General features: G+C 44.2%; 1 protein-coding gene across 6 annotated transcripts in view; it reads left to right on the forward strand.

The window, feature by feature from the left end:
- The window catches only part of ARMC9 (armadillo repeat containing 9), a 94108-nt gene that overhangs the window by 54997 nt on the left and 25747 nt on the right, over window positions 1–13364 (forward strand). For all 6 annotated transcript variants that reach the window (XM_025202718.1, XM_025202720.1, XM_025202719.1 and 3 more), the window contains 6 exons: window positions 2087–2177; window positions 3154–3277; window positions 6325–6464; window positions 7465–7541; window positions 9432–9506; window positions 11869–11959. In XM_025202718.1, the coding sequence (XP_025058503.1) occupies window positions 2087–2177; window positions 3154–3277; window positions 6325–6464; window positions 7465–7541; window positions 9432–9506; window positions 11869–11959 (598 nt within the window). The remainder of the gene's footprint in view (window positions 1–2086; window positions 2178–3153; window positions 3278–6324; window positions 6465–7464; window positions 7542–9431; window positions 9507–11868; window positions 11960–13364) is intronic.

Raw genomic sequence — 13364 nt, forward strand, 5'->3', positions numbered from 1 at the left:
GCGGTCCCAAGAGCTGCTGTTATTAAAGTGTCTGGGGCGTCATGTGTATCAGCGTCCCTGCACTGACTAATGGCAGTGGGGGCACTTTAAAGCTCGTTGAACAAGTTAAAGTGCCCCTGCCAACATTTTTCATCTTAGAGATGCTGATACACATGACGCTGGAATCTGCTGGAGCACAATAATTACCACGCTCCAGCAGATGCAATTAATCGAGTCTGCTCCAACGCGCTGTAATTACAGCATGCTGGAGCAGCCTCCCTGTACGTGCCCAATGGGGTTTAACCATTGACTTCAGTAGAAGCCAGATTAGATCCTAACACCAATGATCGATTCTCAAGTACACAAAGTATTACGGAAAAATAGCTCAGTCTGTAAACATTTGTTGAGTGATTATCGATTGTGTGAGGATCCCATGACCCAGTATAAGAATGAAACTAGCACTTTGGTCTTAAAATACCCACACAGTATAACTTCTTATGCACTTGCAACCACATCTTTAAAAATACACTTCAGTAAGTTCAGGATAGACTGTAGCCTTTTCTTTGTCCCAATGTGCTAACCTGCATATTACTTTTAAGGGGGCTTCAGCAGTTGATAATCCGTTGATGTCATTAACAAAAGTGACTTTGTTTTTCTTCACTAACAAGTTAACTTTTTGCACAATAGTAATTTTGTCCTCTAACCCCACTGTCATGGATCCAGTTTTTAAGGTGTGAATCCTATTGTCCTCATAAAAGGTGTATTTTGTTCCTCTACCATTACAAAGAGGTTAATAAAAGTATCAAGTTCTGTTTCTGATGCCTAAAGCTTTCTCTAATAGGAACGCGATGTGTAGGAAATACCAGAGCTGAGACTAAAATCAACAGTGATTCTCATCTTTGCTTTGGAAAGGACCAAGCAGTATTGTTCTTTGGTTCCCATGCATATAAACTTTCTAATTCAGGGGTGGGCAATTATTTGGGCTGGAAGGCCACTTAGGTAGTTTTGGTGAGCTGGGTCAGCCCCCCACATCTCCCACACTGGACTGGGTCAGCACCTCTGCCCCCACCCCTCCAACAGCTTGCCAAAACTCCCTAAGTGACTCTGGCCACACTCAGCCGGGCAGATGGGATGGGGCTGTGGGCAGGCTGGTAGCGGCATCTGGGAGCAGGTTGGGTGGGCAAGGCCAGGGCCAAGGCTGAGGCTGGGATCAAGATCTTGGGGCTGCTGCAATCTGTTCCCTGCACCCCTCTGCCTGCAGAACCAGTGTCTGTCACAGAGACACGTGGGCAGCGTTCTGTGGCTGTGCCCCAGGCCCTGGCCCAATGCTGTCATCACCCCATGATCCTGAACTTGGCCCCGGCCTGGGCTGCTCATCCCACTCCTGGATGCTGCTCCCTGCCTGCCCACGGCCCCATCCCGTCTGCCCAGTCAAGCATGCCCTGCCTGCGTAGGTCCTGGCTGGTCTCCCAGGAGACCCGACTTGCCTGCTCTGTCCAATGCCGCCAGCAGCGGGTGCAAGGTGGACAGGCTGGGGTGCCTGGGCAGCAGGGCCAGGTCCAGCAGCAGCAGTGGAGACTGGCAATGACAGCTGAAAGGAGCCATTGGAGCTGCTTGGGTGGAGCCACGAGACCCACTGCAGGCCAGATAAAATCCCGGGGTGGGCTGGATCTGGTGTGCAGGCCATGTTTTGCCCATCCCTGTTCTAAATGCAGTCAGAGCCTATGCTCCTTTCCCAAATAACACTGCTCAGTAGAAAACAAAAACCACACCAAAATGTTCATTTTTTTCAAGCGAGTTAACTATTGATTTGAATTTCCTTTTCTAGAGTGCTACTTTGTTATGACTGTACTCTCCCCGTCAAAGTTTCTTGTATTAAAATTGTCCCCAACAGATAGCCTTTGTTGGCTTTCTGGATAATTTCTATAATCCTTTTTGCACATTAAACTAAAAGATCGAAGTCACATTGTGGCAGCCTGTGTTTGCTGATATAATGCTTCCATTTGTTCTACATCCCTTACTAGATCTTAAAACATTTCAGAAGCCTAACCTAGCAGTTCTCCAGCTTTGGTACATTGTCCTCATAAAAGTTTGCATTCCTCTGCAGAGAAATGTGCTGAAATTGTTGCATTCCAAAAGCGAGGTGGTCCGACAGTACATGGCAAGGCTTATCAATGCTTTTGCCTCGCTGGCAGAAGGTAAGAGATCAGTTGCAGACTGAAAGTCCCCTTCATGTATTGGGTACTTAACATTGTGCGTAGAAATGTGCACACCCTGTTTCTAAATACTCTCTGTCCTTTAATGTGTGTATGCAAGGTGGGGAGCTGTCAGCATTTGTAGAATAGCCGCTGAGGCTATTTATTTCAGCTTATGTCAAAATATATTGACTGCTTCCACTTTTCTAGATAGTGGTTCACAGCAAACAGTTGCCAGTATTTTTTCTAATGTCTATGCCAAGCACTGTAATTGAGCGTTTGGTCCTCCCACAAGAGGAATGAAAGATACCTTTGAGCCCTGATATCTGAGTAGCTTGTGGAACCACAGCTAACCCCTTATATGTTGCATCAGTAATGCTTTGAATATATAATTTAAATTAACTAAGCCAAAAAAGGCCCCACTGATCAAAGGCTACTTCAGAGAGTTCCAGCTGTTGGATAGCACCAATAACCTAGACTTCTGTGACTGGTATTTAGTCTCCTTCCTTAACGAGTCTCTGAACATTATTGCATCCTCTTTGGTTGCATGACCAACTTGTCTGCCATGAAACATTGTCTGTTTTAATCTTAGTTTCTCCGGGATTTTCAAAAGACTTGTGCACCTACATTGCATGAATATTAAATAGTAGCTGGGCATCTACCTGTCAGGGCTCTTTGGAAATAGCAGCCCCAGTGGCAGAGAGAGCACCAGGAACTTGGGCATGTTAAACTTCCCATGGTTGAGCGAGGCTGTGGACTGGTTGGTACAGCTTGATGAACTGGAGCATTTGCTCTGAATGCCTAGAGGCCACTGATCCATTGAAGGCAACATGTTTGTGAGGAATTACTAGGGATTGTGTCTTGCTGGGGGAAACGGGGAGGGACTGAGCTTGTGCCATCTTTCTTTTCCAAGGGGCGGGCTGCTTTCTGTCATAGTCTGGTATCTGAGCATCATTCCTTTCATCGCTCTTTGCACCAGGTCGGCTTTACCTTGCCCAGAACCCAAAGCTGCTGAGAATGCTGGAGGAAAGGCTGAAAGCCGAAGACAAGGATTCCCTTACACGGGAGAATGTTCTGGGGGCTTTGCAGAAATTCAGCCTCAGGTGATGACAGCGCTGCAGACAGCAGTGACAGCAGGAAAGGAAGTGTGGGCTAGTTAAGCTCTGTTCAGGGAGGAAAGAAGAGCACTTGATTTTTGTACAACAGTCATCAGAACCCGTGATGGCTGATGAAAGAAGTGTCATTTAGAACTGGGGGAGGACTCGGCTTTGCTGGCTGAGTAGATCTCATTTCGTAGCACTTGGCACGCTCAAGGCAATTGATACATATTAGTATTTCCTTTATGCATGTTAACGTGTATTTTTAATTGCATTTCCATGCTGAAAATATATCCCTTCCTTGAAAATCCTAAAAATTCTGCCTGGGGGCACAACACATTGTGCATCCCCAAAGGCTGAGTTTCTACTCAGTTATCTATGAGAGACTGGAAACAAAGTGTGCCCTGTCTGTGGAAAACTATTGTGAAGTCCATCTGTTGATCTGCTGAATCCAGAGCCACACAGGCAGATGCTATTGCTCTCCTGGCTTTTGTATTAGCATCACTTCCCCTAGATGTACTCCTAGGAACTGCTAGAGAAGGCTCCCTCTTGAGTCCCCGAGGAAGGCAGTAATGTCCCATCCTCCTGGGTCAGGTGCACAGGTCCCTTCAGAAACACTCATCCCTGGATAATTACAAGGGGCGTATAGATACGAATATATACATCTAGTTCTTCTATAGCATTTTGCATCAATTTCCATCTTAATTAAGATCGACAGCATGCCTTCGGAAATCTGAGGCTTTTTTACATATACCCATCTCATTTGAAACCTGAGTCAGGAAAACACATTCAAACGCAGCCTAAAAGAGTGGTTCTGTACCTCTCCCCTTCCTTGGGGAATCCTCCCCTGCCAAAAATGTCAAGATGCTCATCCTTAGAGAAAGGGAACTTTCTATAAGCAGTTGTGAAGAGTGCAGGGCAGTCGTCTGATCTTTTCAGGATAGGCATATTATTGTGCAATATGCTCTAAAAATGTAGTCATATACATCCGTGGGTGGGTCTAGGATCTTGAAAAGGGGGGTGCAGATGGTGTGGCACATCATCACAGAACACAACAAATATTTTTCTCCAGTTAAAGAGAAACTAGAAGCTTTACCAATATGCTAGAGGCCTAACACTATATTATTAAGTTGAAGGTCAAAGCAAAAACAAATCCAACTTTATTGAACACCTTCAAGAGCAAACTGGATGCTCATCTTGCTGGGATCCTATGAACCCGGCTGACTTCCTGCCCTTTGGGCAGGGGGCTGGACTCGATGATCTTCCGAGGTCCCTTCCAGCCCTAATGTCTATGAAATCTATGAAATGCACACTGATTTCTTAAGATTACATATAAAGTTTAAAAAACACAAAAGTAGACAAAAATAATCACTAGAAATGGCTTCATTGTTCCTGTAGGCCTTATAGTTAAATATGCATTTCTTACTCAGTTTCATAAAACAAAATCTAGTGTTTTTGAGCCTCTCGACAGTGCCTCCAATACTTCAGTGTCAGTCATTTCTACACCTGAGTTAATATTTACCACACCTGAGTTAAAGATTTTAGCTAGAGCTAAAAACAGTCTGCAGGGCTATGAAATAGAAGAGACATATTACTGGGAATGGCTAACAAACAGCAAAATTGCAGAAAAAAGGATAGTTTGAATAGTGGAACATCAAGACTGTTAAAAAGTGAAGAGGTTTCCTTAACACCTGTGAAGTGAAGAGCTATTAGCAGGAGTCAGGGAAGTGATGATGGGTCATGAAGTCAATTGACTCCATCAGGACTGCCTGAATAGAAAGGCCACCGCTTCTCCCAGGAAGTTGGTTTTAGAGTTTAGGTGGAGCAGGTATTGAAGGGAAGGAGGTGCAACCCCCTGTGGAGCTATCCCTGTGTACAAACATGCATTAAAAAAATTAAGAGGAAGTCCCTTATAGTTAGTTATATGAAGAGACAGCTCCAGTTGCTCAACATGAAGATACGTTAATGGGATCAAACATTTACATTATTTTCTTTCAGACCATACCACAAACTTCAGGCGGTAATTAGGTGAGTGTAGCAAGCTGGAGGGGTCTCTGGATTAATTGCCAGCCCTTTTAACACTAAAGGATATGCCTCTTTTTGTTAGTTGAGGTTTCATGTTTTGGTCTGTGTGAGACAAATTGCCATCCAGATCAGACGGGCCAGAAAAGGGTTCTTGACTACAAGCTCCATGCCGGCAAACAGCTTTCTGAAGTAAGCTGGATTTGAGCACCAGAGAAAAGGGACTCTGCAGCCCGGGTTGAGTGTCAGGTGAATGAGTTGCCTTCGTCAGTGCACACACTTCTTTATCGTAGTGGCTCACCGGCTGCTTATATTTGCAAATCCATTCATAGCATCTGAGGAAGCAGACTGCCTACAAAACCCTCGCCTCTTGAAATAAGTTAGACTACCATGCTGCTCTGTCTTCTACCCACTTACAGTTAAGGGGGCCTTTAAATGTCTAGTGTAATGCTATGAAGGGGTGACTGTGTGAGATTTAAGGAAAAAGAGATGTAGTTAGCTGTGTTAGTCTGAAGGCAAGTTGAAGGCAGGGTAGATTTGCACCTTACAGACTAACCAAAATAGGTGCATGCATATGCGTGTGTGTGTAGCACAAGTTTTTATAAGCTGACCAATCTTTCCAGGAAAAAGCAAACAGATTTAAGTAAATGTTTTATTGCTGAAGTAATAACTAAATGGTTTTATTGGCCTTTTATACTAAACAGTTTTGTTTAAAAAATTGCAGAAAGGAAGTGAGAAATGCAGTTTGACCTGAGACTTTGGAAAGCTGATGGAGAAATTTTTCTTGTCAGCCCAATTATACAGTAACTACATGACTGAAAAAAGCAAAGTTTAGTTTTTTTCCCCTTCCGGGAATTTGTATCTTCTCACTTCTTTGGGTTTTATTATTGCTCTGTTTCATTGGCTCTGCCAAAATGGGTAATTCACTTTTGTCAGTAAATAGGAGAAGTGACGTTTTATTGTACTCGTGTTTGACACAAATGTATCCAGTATAAAACGTGCTTCATTTCCGCCCCCCCCCCCCATTTTAGGCGTGCTTTGCAGTCGGCCATGATCAGGGACGGGCTTATTTTCTGGCTGGTTGATGTCCTGAAGGATACAGATTGCCTGTCAGATTACACGCTGGAGTATTCTGTCGCCTTGCTCATGAATCTTTGTCTCAGGAGTGCAGGTCTGTTGCATTAACATTGTCATTGTCTTCTGAGAATGCATAGGAAAAGATCAATCCCTGCCACCACCACCCAAATCCCTCGCGCACGTATTCCTGAGGTCCTTTCTTGGGGTTTTTCCCTGTATGAAATGATACTCCCCACAACAATACCTGAACAGCATAAGCCATCTCTTTAAGGAAGTCTCCTTACCAGTTTGCTCTGATACCTGGAAGGCATTGAAACTTTTCTTCTTCATGGAGTTCAGCTTGATTATTAAAATAAATTAAGCATAAAACACACTGCTCAGTTCAGTCTGCCTGAGGCTTGGCTGTTCCTAGGGTTCCCCCCTAATACTCTGCCCACACATTACATCCTCTCTGCAAAGAGCATCACCCTTTCTCCTGTGTGTGTGTGTGTGCGCGCGTGCACGTGCAGCAGATCCTTCCCAATAGGATCAGTGCCTTCTAAATAGGGTGGGGCATTTCTCGCATATGCTGCTAGCTGGCTGCACCTTTTTTATGAAGTACCTAATTTCCAATTGGTTCAGGGAAATAGTGCATGACCCTTTATAAAATCCAGAAACAAGCAGATGAGTAGTAGTATAGGGACCAGTTCTCCATTCAGAGAATCAGACCCGGAGCAGGCAACAGTCCTTTTTACCACATTGCAATCCCTGTGACAAGAAAATGATATAGATCTTGCCCTGAGATCTTAAAGTCCTTTACTTTAAAGGAAAAAACCCCAGAAAACAACACAGTAGTATTGTAGCATAGTCAAAATAATGACTTTGTTAAACTGTCAATGGATTAATGTCTCAGAGTTTGAAAGTAAATTTTTGGACTTCATTCTGCTTTGGTATATAAATCCATTGACTTCAACAAAGTTATTCTGGTAGCAGAATTTAGCTGGGATGGGAAGCAGTCTCCACTGCATGGATACATTTTAACAAAGAAATGAAAGGGTAGGTCATTTCCTGGTGGTTGTATGTCTGCAAAAATAATGTCCTTTGTGCTTGCGCAGGGAAGAAAATGTGTGCAAAAATTGCAGACCATGTGCTCAAAGTCCTCTCAGATCTCCTCGGCCACGAAAACCATGAGGTATTTGTGTTATGTATCATTGATTCATCCATCTGTGGGGTGTGACGCCTGTTTAACTGTACATAGCAAGACAAGGCAATGATTCAAATCAGAAGGAACTGAAGACAACTGCTCAATCCAGCTGAGTCTCTAGGGCAGTCATTCTCAACCAAGGTGCCCCAGCAACCTGGAGTGCCTTGAGATCCTTTCCAGGGTGTGGATACCATGCATTGTCATCACCATTAGATATGCAAGCACAATTCACAAGATAAATCCAGAGATTTCATATAAGAATGTATAGTGTTAAAAACCTCCTGTCCGAGTTCTTTGCCACAGAAAAATTGCTCTAATATTTTTCTGTAGTCAAAAAATTAAAGAAAGCTAAGAGCTGGCATTTTCCAAAGGGTGCCTTGAGTCTACACAAGCTGAGAACCACTGCTCTAGTGGGAGTGTGGAGAGAGAGATTGTAAATTAGCAGAGTTCGAATTTTGGTAAGGACAGCAGGCTCAGGCCTTAATTTTTGTGTGGTGTGACTTGGGACTTTAAATACATCCAAGTAGCTGGGACCTCAGTTTTTTATATCATTTTGTAATGTTTTATGTATCTTTTCATTTTATTTCATGCTTTAGGCTGAAAGTAGAGACAAATCTTCCAAAAGCATATGCGGTTTTCCTTGTTTTATGAATGTATTGTTTGACGTAGGTCAGGGGTTGTCAACTGGGGGTACATGTACCCCTAGGGGTACTTGGAAAAGTCCTAGGGGGTACACGTGGGTGGGCAGGGATGGAGCGCCACCACCCCACACTACCGCCTTCCAAGAGCAAGGCGAGGGCAGTGGCGCCCCTCTGTGGGCCGCACAGGCACTGCCTGGCCGGCGGGACGCAGGTGGAGGGAAGGGGGTTTGGAGCTTGCACATGATGGCCACTGCCTCCAACCACCACTCTGCATCGCTGCCGCACACCGCTTTCCCACAGCCGGTCACATATGTGGCTCCGTGGGCTGCTGACGGGCCATGTGCGATTGGCTGGGGGCGAGGCCCGTCAGCAGCCCGTGAAGCCACACGTGTGACCGGACGTGGGAAAGTGGGACATGGCAGCAGCGGCAGTGTGGGGTGCTGGGTGGCGGCAGTGGCAGCAACTGCATGCAAGCCCCCGACCCCCTCCGCATCTGGCCACTGCCACCAGAAGGGGTACACCTCTTAAAAAAGATTGAAAACCCTTGATGTAGGTTATCCATTCTTTGCAATACAGTATTTTACTTAAGAGAAATCTTGTGGGGGCTTTGAATCAAGGTCTTAACCTTGATTTTGGGAATAGGGTGATTTTGAGGGTGGTTTATACAATGCACATTGGTCTGGAGCAGTGCCTCTGTCTCAGGATCCTGTTCTGCACAGTCTACTGTTGCAACCCGTGGAAGTTTTACTAGTGAAGCCCAGAGCTATGATTGCTCTAGTGACCTTCAGAAAGCTCATGTCCATTAAAACTGTAACCGTGCAAACAACCAACTGTGAGGCCCTGTTTGCTGTCAACAAGGTATAAAGGACGAGTTATAAGCCCTATTATACTTAGGAGAGAACTCAACACTTGAAACAGAAAAGATTTGTAGCAAAAAACAGACGGCTTGAATTCACAGGAAGCTGTGGAATCCATGGATAGCCGAAGGTCCTTCCCCCTTCTCCCAGTCTGGCTTCCTGGTCACCTTCCAGTAACCACAGGGCAGGTCAGGAAAAAGACTTGACAAGAGTTTCTAGAAGCTCTGAGAGCATTCTTTGTGTGTGTGGGTTGCAGGCATCCAAATCTGTGAACAGGGTCCAGTAATTTATTCCTGAGACCCACTTATTAGCAGTTGGGTAGAATTCAGGAGCCAGAATTATTCTGAATGGCCCGCCCGTGACATTTCCTTCTTTCTCAGATACAGCCGTACGTGAATGGAGCACTGTACAGCATTCTAGCTATCCCTTCCATACGAGAAGAAGCCAGAGCAATGGTAAGAAGCAGTGGGTTGTATAGAAGAAAGAAAAGCGGTTTAAGTTACAAGATGTCATGTTTCCACAGACAGACAAGGTTCTTTGGGTAAATCTGTTATCTTTTATTAGACCAACTCATGTAGTTGGAAAATTCTTCTTTGCAAGCTTCTGGGCACAAACACCCTTCGTGAGGCTGAGGAAGCATCTGCTGATGGTCTGTGCTCTTCCTGGACGGAGTGGCAAAGAAACATTTCAGAGTGCTGCAGCACCTCAAACCATGCCGCGGTTATTGGAGGGCAAAACTAATAGTTGAGTCTAAGATCTTATTTGACATTTGCGTTTTACTTCTCCAAACCCTGCTTCATATTTAGTTATAGCAGGTATTGTTAAAAGTACCGTTATACTATGGCATGTGCCACAAAGTACATCATCTTTATTTGGGGGAGATACTGGACCAGATTCTGCTGTGGGTCCAGCCAGTCTAACTCCTATTGAAGTCAGTGGAGATATGTCCACATATACCGCGGCTGAGTTCGGTTATTGTCTCGTCTTAACAGCAGCTGCGGCTTTAGTACAGCCTGGATGAACCCCACTTCATCCAGTACAGCCATCTCTGATAAAGTGTAGCCAAAATGGAGCTGTTCGATATAAGGAAAGAGCAAACTTGCTATCCCTATAACTCGTGCTGAGGAAGAACTGAGGTGATGAATGGTCTCCTGCAGAACGGTCTTTGTCTTTTTGGGGAGATAACAATACGCTGTAGCAAGGCAGCAGCCAGAGGCTTGTATCAGTCCTAATTTGTATTTGCTCTCATTGTCCATTTTATTGTGTGAATTCCATTTAAATGTAAACCTGGCTTGCCCATATTCTTTCCTGCAATTCTGTCCTTACCAGGTCTATTCAAGAAGGTATGTCTGAAGACTGCTTTTTGGAGGTTTAAATGTTTGGTTTAAAAATAGCTAGCTTTTGTGTCCTTTATTACTTAGAAGAGTCCTCCAGGAGAATTGCAGTCCCCTGTCAGTTAATGAGAGCGCAGCATTGCACAGTGGATGGAGCACTCGACTGGGATCTGTCCCTGGTTCAGTCATAAGCTTGCTGGATGACCTTTGCTGCATCATTTCACCACCCCCCTGTGCTTCAGTTGCCCCATAGTGAAGCCAGAATAATAATACTGACCTCCTTGGTAAAACATTGTGAGATCAGCTGCTGAAAAGTGCAGCCTAGGGTTGTTGGTACCAGGAATAAGCATTACTTTAAACTTCCTTCTGTCTTCCCAAATTGTGTGAGGCTCTCCAGAAATAGACCCTATTGGAGACTGACTGCAAAAGGCAATTTGGAGAAGGTTTTCAAGCTTGATGGGCTTTAGGCACATAACTGATTTTCTTGTGCCTTTGAAAATCTCCCTTTTAATACACCTATACTTTGTGGGTTTGTGTCTCAAAAAAATATTCTCAGATATGTGGGGGGTAATAGTTTGCTAGTCTTCTACCCTTTGGGGTCAAGATGTCCAGGGTTTTGTCTTGATGAGGATGTAAAGATGTTATTTGAGAATATGTTGTCACATTTGAGCAATATTGTGTAGGTAGCGGTGTAGCATAGACTGTGCATCATGCTTGAACTGGGGAAGTGAAAGTCTAGGCTCTTCTCTGACCTTGATCAGTCTGGCATGTGTTAAACACAGTGGCCTTGCCTGCATTAAGCTTTTCAAATATTTTATTTAAAAAGTGTTAGCTAATGTCTTCTAGCAACACAACTTTTAAATCTGGCTCCACTAGGGCTATGGAAGACGTGTGGGGAGTGCTGTGATAGAGGCGTGAAAAAGTGACTTTTTTTAAAGTCCAGCTTCTCCTTCCATGCTCATAAATTGCAGGCACAATTGCTGTCATCCAAATGATCTACCCTGCCCAACATATGAGCTTCCCCTTCACTGTGTTGGGAGTTGGACAGCTAACTGATCGTAAAAAATTACAGACTCAAAACCAAGCCTGTGTATTAGTGCAGAAAGGGAAGACAAGATAAGGAAATGAAAGTCCACTGCTTCTGCCCTCCTGGATTTCCACTGATGCACGTACAGTTCTTTTCATACCTTGTCAGAACAGAGCTCTGTTCTTCACAAGCCATTAATAATTATGTTTAGAAAACAGGAATATCTGCTGTGAAAACTGTTTGTGCTATTTTACTGGAGTGTTTTGTGTTCAAGCCTAGTAGCAAGCTATCTTCATTTCTGGGTAGTTTATGGACTGAATGAAATATTTATTATTAGACACAGCGGTTTCACTCTACACCTTTCCCAACAAAACAATTATTTTAGCCAACAACATCACCCTGTATGGGGCTGGTCAAGAGAAAAACTAACCTGGCAATGTTTTCCAATGTGTCCAGGGTATGGAAGAAATTCTGCGATGCTTCATCAAGGAAGGAAATGCTGAGATGATCCGGCAGATTGAATTTATTATCAAACAGCTCAATTCAGGTCAGAGAACCAGATGCAGCTATTATCTGAGCTATAAATCTTTCACAACAGCTATAACAAGGCTCATGTTTTTTACCTGGCTTTGAGAACTTACAAAAAATGACAATGCTGTGATGGGCTTCGGGGGCTCAAACAGAGAACTTCAGGATATCAGTGTCAGCTTCAGGATATTGGTGTCAAATGTGTTTTAAAATGTCTTTTTGCATGTCAGAAAGAGAAATTTAGACCGAGGTTCCAAAACTTTCTGGCCACGTGTATGGTGAGGTCAGATGGGGCTGTCCAGGCATGTCCTAGCTGAAGCAAAAGCATGGTGCTTAAGTAAGCTGGCAGTTTAATTGCTTGCTCAGTCACCAGCACGGGATTTGGGTTCACTCATGTCTTGCACCTGTCAGAGACCAGGAAAATCCTGGCATCTGTGATCTTTTCTTACACCAATTTAGATATGGGTCAGGGACCATTTTTTTGTTCTGTATTTGTACAGCGAGTGCCTGTCACAAGACAGTGGCCGGCAGTACTAATCACTACAGCCATAGAAACAGCAAATGAAGAAGAACGTGGAACTCATGAACTCTAGTTCTGGCCTCCATGGCTGGAGAGAGTGTTAGAGAAGAAGTGAAGATGGAAAAGGAGGGAAAAGTCAAGTTAAATCCTCCTGCACATTAAAAAAAATAGTGTTTAACTACTGTGTTTTCACTATGAAGTATATGTACCCGACATGGATCAAGTCTGTAAAATGTTTTGTTGCCCGGCCTGTAGTAATGGTGCTTTGAAAGGAGATTTCTGACCAATGAGTAAAATTTCTGTGTGTACAGGTTGCCGGTATATAAGTCTGGGCAGTAGAATAATGTATTTTTGCTTTGTAGAAATCTCTCTCTCAATGCATTCATATGTTATTGTCCATCTGATGTGTGGTAGAAGAGGTGGGGCAACTATTAAAAACATTAAAGAAATTATAGTTCTTTGTGTATAAGCTCTCCCCTCATGATACTGTGAATGTGAGGCTTGAACTAGTTAGGGGCAATAGTGAGACTGATGGTTCCAGAGTATTTCTGCTTCTGCCTGTGTTAGAGAGTCCAGTGAATTATGTGAATTGGTCTTGGTGACTGAAAATCTTAGAATCATAGAAAATGAGGGTTGGAAGGGACCTCAGGAGGTTGCATCTAGTCCAGTGTTTGTCAGCCCGTGGGTCACCACCCAAAGGTGGGTTGCAAGAATATATGAAAGGGTTGCAAATAAACTTTAAAAATGGATTCTCCTTTAAAGGAGGGAAATGTGGGAAACAGTGGCTTTTCCCTTGCAGGCTGGCAGAGCTCCAGCCTGCAAGGGGGCGCCTTTCTTCCATCCCCACCCCCTGTCCCCTGCGCCACACACTGGAGGTAGGGGGGAGCAAGTTGGGAGTGAGGGG

This window comes from Alligator sinensis, unplaced genomic scaffold (assembly GCF_000455745.1).
Source record: "Alligator sinensis unplaced genomic scaffold, ASM45574v1 scaffold301_1, whole genome shotgun sequence".
In the NCBI taxonomy this organism is placed as follows: Eukaryota; Metazoa; Chordata; order Crocodylia; family Alligatoridae; genus Alligator; species Alligator sinensis.